At 40.9% G+C, this 9,871-nt stretch overlaps 1 protein-coding gene across 1 annotated transcript in view; it reads right to left on the reverse strand.

The window, feature by feature from the left end:
* The window catches only part of ppm1lb (protein phosphatase, Mg2+/Mn2+ dependent, 1Lb), a 143,350-nt gene extending 135,845 nt beyond the window's left edge, over positions 1-7,505 (reverse strand). Inside the window, exon 1 of the mRNA XM_073041005.1 lies at positions 6,632-7,505. Coding sequence (XP_072897106.1) covers positions 6,632-7,030 — 399 coding nt within the window. The 5' untranslated portion in view covers positions 7,031-7,505. The remainder of the gene's footprint in view (positions 1-6,631) is intronic.
* Positions 7,506-9,871: the final 2,366 nt, after the last annotated feature.

Below are 9,871 nucleotides of genomic sequence, written 5' to 3' on the forward strand. Positions count from 1 at the left end.
AAACAAAAATAAATCAAATAAAAAATATGCACTTGAACTCAAGTCACCTAATTACTTGTGTTGTTTCGATCCATGGGGTAGCACAAATCAATACCACAGCTCCAAGATATAATGCTCCCTAAACATACACAACCCTTATGCAAACAATGAATTTAATCAGGTACTGCATATAAAAAAGATTTAAACACTGGATGAAATAGGTTTTTGGCAGACCAAAAATATTCTTTTATTTAAATGGTGCACGCATTTTTAATTGATTGCTCTAAGTATTGTAGCAACAGAACCTTTCATAGGGTATAGACAGAAGCTAGAATTAATCTTATAAAATTAATCTTATATTTTACATTGTGCTAACTGAAAATAAAATTATTGCAAGTGTGTGTGTGTGTGTGTGTGTGTGTGTGTGTGTGTGTGTGTGATCTTACAGCAAAATGAAAAGAATACCTGCGCAGTAACAGCACTTTGATGTATTGCAAAAGAAATAATTGATCACATTGCCAACAATAGGTATGAATGCTCATGAAGTATGTGGTTCACTTTTACAAAACTTTGCAATAAGGTACTGAACTATCTGATACATCATCATCTAATTTCCAAAGAGAGAACATTTGTTTTGAATATGATAAATAACCTTAATATTAACCATACTAATATGTGGGAAAGCAACGGGAATGTCAAAAATGTAAAATTAGGGAATGTATTCACAGCCCATGAATACAGTTTTGAGGCAAGTATCTCACCATGGAGAGATGGAACATACCAATGACCACACTATACTTGTATTGGACTTCCAACCTGATTTAAAATTCAACAGTAGATGTGTACACTTCCAAAGCTTCAGGAACCTCAGCTACAAAAGGAAGCAGAACTGGAAGTGGAATTGGTTTATTACTGTCATTTGTACCAAGATACGGTGAAGAACTTTTCTGCACATGGTTTGTACAGATCAATTCATTGTGCAGTATATTGAGGTAGTTCAAGGTAATATAGTTACAGAATGCAGAACAGAATAGCTACAGAGAAAGTGCGGTGCAGGTGACAGTAAGATGCAAAATCATTACAAGGCACCGTGAGACCAGGAGTAATCTTATCAAACTAGGGAACCATTCAATAGTTGGGTAAGAGCTGTCACTGAGCCTGATGGTACATGATTTCAGGCCTTTCCATCTTATGCTTGATGGGTGAGGGGAGAGGAGAGAATGTTAGGGGTGGTCTTTAACTATGCTGGCTGCTTTATTGAGGCAACAAGATGTACAGAGATGTACAATCACCTGAAGCATTCTTTCTACACCTTGTAGGTCAAGAGGAGAAAAAGAGCAGCTCCAATAAACTCCACCTGCTAATCATCTATCTCTCTCACAACTGCTCAACAAAAATATATTCAACTCCTTGCAATGCACTCTCACTATTGTCTCCCTCATTACCCCCAGCCCTGATTCCCCAGCTCTATACAGCAACCCACTCCTCCACCCTTTTTTCTAATTACTGGGACCACTTGTTGATGTTCCGTTTAACAAATGTGCGCTTATTAGCTCAACTGACAGCTCAATGGGAAGTCACAACAATAAGTATGATGAGGTCTTGGCAAAATTCTGTGTTCTTGGCCTCAAAACAAAAATCAGTTTGCTACATCCTAAGCAACACACACAAAATGTTGGAGGAACTCAGCAGGCCACAGCATCTATGGAAAAGAGTAAACAGTTGACGTTTCAGGCTGAGATCATGAAGGGTCTCAGCCTGAAATGTCGATGCTTCCTAGCCTGCTGAGTTCCTCCAGTATTTTCTGTATGCTGCTTTGGATTTCTGGCATCTGCAGATTTTCTTATGTTTGTGATTCTATTGCTACATCCTACCCTACTTCCCTCAAGTCAAGAGTCTTAAATACAGATAATATGGGAATGTTCCAAGTTCACTCATAGTTCAAAAATAACCTTCTGAACTCTGGAATAATTCTCATTTATTCCACTACTGCACCCTCTTCACTATTCATAGGATAACTAGTTTCCAATCAGAACTCTATAATCCTTGACCCTCTTATGGTCTGAAAGTCCATCCATCATAGCTTTGAACAAATGCATGCAGTAGGAACCCATAACTCACAGCTCACTAGATACAGAAACCCAAACATTTATAACTCATTCTTCCTCATCTCAGTCCTCATTGGGCAACTCCTCTCTGATACCATGCTTTTGGTTTTGGACTTTGGCACCAGGGAAGATATCCTCACAACATCTCTTCTGTCAAATTCCCTCAGAACCTTCTACATTTCATCCCAAGACTGTACCTCCTTTGTGAAGGATACCAAAACCATACAGTGTGGTCACACTGCTCAATCATTCTGCACATTCTCACTTGTGATCTATTCTACAGGCAATAAGGCACCATTCCATTTGCCTTCTTAATTACTTGCTGAGTCTGCATGATAACTTCTTGTATCTCTCAGATGTCCCAGCAACTGCTTTTACATAACATAATGTTACTTAAATAACATTTTGGCTTTTTAATTTTCCTACCAAAGTGCATAACCTCACTTCGCTTATCATATTTACTTTGCTGTCTTTTTGTCTCCACGTACCCAATGAATCCCTGTCTCTTTGGGTCCTCTCAATGTACTTTCCTATCTATTCCTGCACTGTCAGCAAACTGTCAAGAGTTATTAATGTAGATGTATTGTATACAAAAAGTTAGGAATCTAATCTTGCTGAAATGCTCAGTTTTTAATATCATTTTAAAAGAAATGTCATACTGGCTGCAATACATTCATGAAGCTTTGATTCCAAGTGGAATACTGTCACATTTTTACCATGTTGGGATTAGTACAATGGCACTACCTTTGTCATTTTTTGTCAGAAAAAGTTTTTTTCTTGTTTGATTAACATTTAAAGTGTCCCTTACCGTTGACAAAATTGTTTTATCTATATTTCTTTGGCAATATGATAGTAAATGCAAAACTGAAACACTCAAGGACTCTAACAGTAATTATAATTAAATCCTGTCATCCCCTGTATCCATCTGAAGATGTTACAGGAGGGTGGTAATCCTTGTTGTGGAGGCATTATCTTTCATTAAATGCTTGCTCCTTGTCACATCACGGGCGATCAATGTTGGTTGCAAAAGCATAAACTATTATTTCATTTTAATAGCGCTGTAAAACAAAATACGCCGCGTGCATAAAGATTACGGTTAACACAAAATTATTTTAATAGTGAAGGAGTTATCAGAAAGCACACTTGTACCCTAAGGGGCATTTTACTGAGCTATCGAAAAGCAGGTTAAATTAAAGCTCAGTGGGAAAGGCGGGAGCAGGGCAGAGGTGATTGATAGTGTAGATATTATTTAGTAATCCGAACACGTTTTCATCTGGTTGTAGGGCACAGCTGCTTGTGGAACTGTGAAATGCAAGGTCGCCTATGATGAGCTCAATCGCTGAAGTCAGAACAGAGGTGCACCACCTATCCAAAACGGCCAACCCCCCGCCCGCCCCCAAAGTCTAACACAGCCTACACACAGCTGTGTCTACCTGCTGCTATTCCACCTTCCAAATCCCCCGCCAACGTGACTACTTCTCCCATCACTGCCATCTCCTCAAAATCGTGGTGACGAACCAAGAGGCGTGTTAGTCTCCATGAAGGTTACATCTACGTACTGTCCCGTCTGCTGTGGTTAAACATTCACAGCGGAACACTTATGAAGGTCGAGATCAACACTGGCGCGTTCTCCCATTTCACTCGGCAACACACGAGCTTATTTCAAGGTTGACGAGAATTCTGGAATTAGTTTTACAACCTCTAAATATAAAATCATCCAACTTCAAGACAGAAATTCAAATGAAACAATAATGGAATCCATTAAAGTAGTTACGGCAGAAGGCGATCGTAACTGATGACCAACAGGAAACAAAACCCACAGGGAGAAAAAAACAGTTCTCCAGACTGACCGAAAAAGGTCACCTTGGCCATTCCAGAGAGATCTTTATTATTATTATTTACTTCGCCCACAAACAAATAAAAACATTCTGCAGCACAAGTAGCCTTCAAAACCATGACAACATAGTGATTTTTTTTGTTTGTGTGGAGTGATCTGCTCTGTGCACATTAACCCGGCGCAAGGTCTTCGAACTGATGTAATTGAACAGAGACATCAGGCGCACAGGGTCAACGTGTGTTTCAAAGTTTAGATCCACCGCAAATATCTAACATCATTTCAAACAGAATTTCATTTTACAGTCGTACATTTTCTGATTTGGAAATTACATTTGGATTTCAGTACAACAGATGTAGTTCGTGTGTTCGAAGACCTAAAAATTATCATCAGGCACAAATTGTTTCTACTCAAAAAAACTTTTGAAGTAGATCCGAAGGAAAATAATTAAGTACTTCCTTACAGGAAGTGAACTATTAGTCTTTTTTACGGGGAAAAGGGCTTTGCGATCGTTTTTACCCCAATGCGGGTTCGCCAAACTATTATGCAACAACGTAGGCTCTTGTGATACAAATTCAATCATCAAAAAGCAAATTAGCAGCTCATCCTATGAAGCATTTCAAACATTTACCTTTTGTTTGCAGATTCAAATACCAACATCTGAACATGTCAAAATTGTGAAAAGTGGGAAACTTAACGCAAAACGGAGAAAAAGTCTGATGAACGATCGACCCGAAATTGCATATTGCACATTTAGAGGGAGATGTAAAGATTTTTACTCCTCGCGTATGTGAAGGATGTAAGAAATACAGTCAATTCAATTCAATTCAAACGTCAGCTGCTTTTTTCTCCCTCTTGAGCTGTTGCCTGGCCCGCTGAATGGCCTTTTTGCTGCTTCCATTTCACATTTCCAGTATCCGCAGGTTTCCACCCTTTTCGATGGAACCAACCAGCTCATATTTCCTTCAACCAGTGTTCTAATCTTGACTTAAAACGTTCACAATGGCTCGGTCATTATCACTAACAATCAATCCTTTATGGAATATAAAACTTCCCTGCTCTTTGCCCTATTTAACACACGTAAGCGCCGGCAGAAAATTGCTCATTGTTTAAAACAAATTTAAAACGTTTCAACACATCCTTCATCTTCTGATAAAATAGCATTATACTTTCATATATAGGAAAAAAGAGAAAATGCTGTAAATACCCAACATTTTAGGCAGTATTTGCGGAGAGAGTAACATATCGGTGACCTATGAAATATTATAAATAAAGCAAGTTAAAATTTGCGGGAAGGACAAAGATAGTGAGTGTAAAAGAGGGCAAGTCTAGATTAGACAAGTGATGTTTATGCCAGCTGGAAGAGGGTGCAAAATGCTGGTGAAAAGGAAGGGGTGTGTGTGTGTGGGGGGGGGGGGGGGGGGGTAGGGGACATTGAACTCCGAAATTACCAGGAGAGGACAGGCATAGAATATAGATTAAATATCTTAAGGTTGAAGAGGCTGATTATCTGAGATTGGTGAATTCAATGTTGGATCAGGAAAAGGTGGTACTTGAACTTATGAAAGACTGGTTAGAAGAGATGGCAGGCTCATGAGTTAAGGGCAACCAGGTGAAAGGTGCGAGTCATCCCTGTGGTTTGAACATGTTGAGTTAGACCATCCAATCTGTGTTTGTGTAGCAGAAACTGTGCAGTGCGCAATGAAAGTAATATTTTATCTCTCTTGATCGCCATCCCATCCACACCGAACTACCCCACCTCCCTTTTTTCTCCGAACTCACGATTTATCTTATTTCTGCTTTCCCCCCGGTTGAGATGAAAGGTCATCCTCTGAAAAGTTAAGTCCTTATTTCTGCACAATCGCTGCACGACATGCGAGTGTTTCCAACAACTTGTTTTTTTTCACTTCAGGTTTTCAGCATTTTGCCTTTTTACATTTACAGCTTTCCTTATTTTTGTATTCCCCATTGCCAGCTGACATCCCAACAAATCCACTTTCTTTGCTTGCAGCCTTTTGTTTCTATGACTCTCGGGAATAGACCCGGTATTCTCTTCAGTGTTTATGCCGAAGTATTCCAGCAGGTTTTTTTCTGTGTACTTGTGCATTCAGACTATTCTAATCTCGTGTGAAACCGAATGCCCCAATCCCCATGTAATCTCGTGTGAAACCGAATGCCCCAATCCCCATGCTCTTCCTAACATACAACCTTCTTCCATCCATTCCGTTCACAACACAGCAATTCGCATTATCTAACGGAAGCATCACAGATACTACTGCACGAGTCCAAAAGATTTCCTCGTGTGTGTGTTTCACACTTACGCATCAAAAAGGACACAATGTTACATGTATAATACAGTAACCGAATGTGAAGGAAACATACATCGCCACCGCAGTAATGAAATGACAAACTATCAGGCTCAACTCGCGTTTTTTCCAAACCATGATCGGCTCCAAATCCCGAATGCAAATATTGTCGCTTTCCTCTGTACTTTTAAGACAAATCAACTGGTGATCTTAGTTCTTAAGACAAATGGGATGTCACAATCCTGCGAATGCATAAACTTCAATGATGATGCCGCTTTAACAAGTCACTTTTTCATCGGCGTCTAATATTTTACTATATTGTTCTCCCTAATGCTTAAATCATTCTAACTTTTTGTTTGACATCGGTAGAAATAACACATCTCTGTGAATATATAGGGACTCACCTCTCCCCCGTGTCCATCAAATATCCCGAAAATAGAAGGATGACTTTTATTGACCAGATCAGTAAGGACTTCAAATCGATCCTCCATGTGATCTCTTCTGCCTTGGATGGAATAAACGGCCACATTGTTGCTCTTGTATTCCCAGGTTTTGGAAAATTCTGCCTCTAGAACGTCCAAACCCCCGAACCGATCATTCTGAATGATTTCCACCACTTTCCCTTTCATCATTTTCACCGCATTCTGGCTCGATTTCACTATAGTCTTCACTTCATCTGTGTGAAAGAAATAACTCCAAAGAGCCAAGCTGATGCACAATAGAAATAAAGTTTCCGGTCTCAGAAGAAAATAACGCATGATGCGGCCTAAAAGAGACAACAGAGTCATTGTATCTTCTATCATTTATTCTACAAACTTGAGGAGAATCACACAATCAATTCACCATCCTCTACAACGGGGACCTGCGCAAAAGAAAAAGGCAGTGTCTCCAATGCTCAAACCCCGCTGCAAGCTGCCGGCGGCTCTCGCACTGCCCAAGAGTGGCGGTGGCTGTCCCTGCGCTCGGTGTGGATGTGGACAGCGGCGCCGCTCCCCCGGCTCTCACACCGACCGTGCTCCAGCCCAGCGCCGACAACACGATCTGCCGCATTCCCTCTGCGGGACCGGCCCACCGCCCGGCGCGGGGCGGCACCCGCGCCCCCCGCGCACACCCGCGCCCTCAGCGCAGCCCGGCGCCAGCCGCCCGCACTCGCCTCCCCGCCAACGGCAGCCTCCCCCTCTGGAAAACGGAGGGCGGCTCATCAGGCAGATATCCCGGGTGGTCATTAAGCTTATTTTGATTTGCGGGTTCCCCCGTCGCCTTTGGTAGATTCTGCTCGTAGCAGCTGGAGCTTTCCAACGGGCGGCCGGAAGGGTCAAAATTCAACCACTGTCGAAACGCGCTTTGTCCACACTGAAGTTCACTTCGTACCAGTCGACCACTCGATTTATGGCATCGTCTTCATATTTCAAAGCACTTTCACATTCTGTCTGCCTTTGTCTGGTGGTAGAACCAGAGACGGGGAGAACAATAACTGTTTTTGAACTCTGTTTAGGTTCCTGCCAACCCCCACGAACGAAACACTAGTATTTTTTTAGTCTATTTGGAAAATGTTTACTGAGATTATTTAATAACTATTTGTTCGTAAGTGATTATAATTACTTCAAGTATTTATTCATTTAACTTGGGCCATGTGGATTTTTCAATGTGAACTTGGACGCAGCTGGAATGATCACAACTGTGGATAGCAAGCGGATCAGAAGCTGAGAATCTGGCGAGAGTGAAAATTGGCTGGAACGGTGCCCGCGGCTTTACGTCCAAATTATAAGCAGTAGTCAGAACCCAATGATTCTAAATAAGCAGTTAACAAATAGTTTATTTTGTTTAGTGATTAAAATGGTTCCTATGTTAAGGGGCATGTGGAAAAGTAACAGCGTAATTTAAAGTGTAGACCTACTTTACAGAAAGCTTTTTGAAAGTTTGTAATCTGAATGGGGGGACAGCCGTGAAATGTTAGCCTACAATTCTTGCACAAAGGTGATCGCTCGAGGTGAGAAACACCACTAAATGCTTGAGTTCAAAACGTAGGTTTCTAAACTTATGGGAAGCTGGGTTTAGCGCAGGGTTTACCGCAGGTCACGGGTTCCAGAAGGTGCGGTTTTTATACCAAGGAGCAGTTCACAATAGCAACTGGTATTGTGAACTGGTATCTAGAAAGATAGATAGATAGATAGATGCTGATAGAAAAGGAGTCCTTCGGAACAACAACTCTCTTTAACCAGTTTTAGGTGACAGCACCTCAAAGTGCCTGGATAAACTGCAGAACCTTCTGGAAAAGGTGTAGGGTTCAGAGCACTGGAGGGGGAAGGATAGATTCGTGGTCCAGTTCCAAAGAGAATCAAAGTAGATCTCTGCAATCTGAGTTCACGGAGATGTGGAGAATTTAATGGGACATCATAATTTCCAGATGAGACAGCGAGAGTTGTAAAAGGAAAATATCAGGTTAATATATCAGTAGAAACACATTGCACAAGGAGAGGATTAGGTATACTGTCATAATAGGTTGGTGGAAGAGACCTGTACATATTGGGTGTGTTGTACAGATCTTTTCTACTCAAGCTAGAAACATTGCATTGGTGAGCTGGGAATCAGCATCAGAATCAGGATTATTATCGTTAACATATGTTGTGAAATGTGCTGGTTTGTGGTACAGAGTGAGACATAAAAGTAAGATAAGTAAATTCTGCAAATGAGGAATGTGAGATTGTGTTCATTGTTCTGCTCAGATATCTGATGACAGAGGGGAAGAAACTTTTCCTGAAATGTTGAATGTGCAACTCCAGACTTCTGAACTTTCTCTGTAATGGTAGTTATAAGAAGAGGGCATATCCTGGGTGGCAAGAGTCTGTCTTCCTGAAGCACTGCTTTTTGAAGATGATGGTGGGGAGGCTCTTGTCCATGACAACTGTCTGCAACTTGTTTTGATACTGTGCAGAGGGGAAAGGTTCACACTGGAAGAGAGCTAGGCATTGGATATCAATGAGGTACATAGACAATTGGTACAGAGAATTCACATTCGAACAATGGAGAGCTGCATGTGATTATAGAGAATACAGAGGTCTTAGACTCTTGAAATGTAGCTGTGTAAATGCACACAGTTTGTTTAAAATGGCTGGTAAGCCACAAATGAAAACAGTTACATAAAAATATTGGCAATGGTAGGAATGGAAATTTGGCTCAAAATAGTTTGGATAGTTCATATTTGTATTCTGAAGTATTCAAGAAAGAAAAGGAAAGGTAAGCGGTGGTGAAAATACTCAAACACGAGGAAAACTGCAGATGCTGGAAATTCAAGCAACACACACAAAGCAAAAACTGACGAAGGGTCTCGGCCTGAAACGTCAACTGTACTTCCTCCTATAGATGCTGCCTGGCCCGCTGCATTCCACCAGCATTTTTGTGTGAAAATACTCATTTGGGAGAAAATGCCTTGAGGGGTTCAAAAATAGAATTAAGAAGAGTAGTGGAACTACAACGCTCTATATGAAAGGAACTGATACATGGAGTGGTTATAGAATAATCATAATAGGAAGTAACACCTATATTTTATACTATCTCCATATTTAAAAAGGGCTGTGGTCATAGTATTTAAAGGGCAGAGTAAGGTGTGTGTTCAGGAACACTATTTAAATGAATGTGCTTTC

The sequence above is a fragment of the Hemitrygon akajei genome, chromosome 3 (assembly GCF_048418815.1).
Source record: "Hemitrygon akajei chromosome 3, sHemAka1.3, whole genome shotgun sequence".
Taxonomy (NCBI): Eukaryota; Metazoa; Chordata; class Chondrichthyes; order Myliobatiformes; family Dasyatidae; genus Hemitrygon; species Hemitrygon akajei.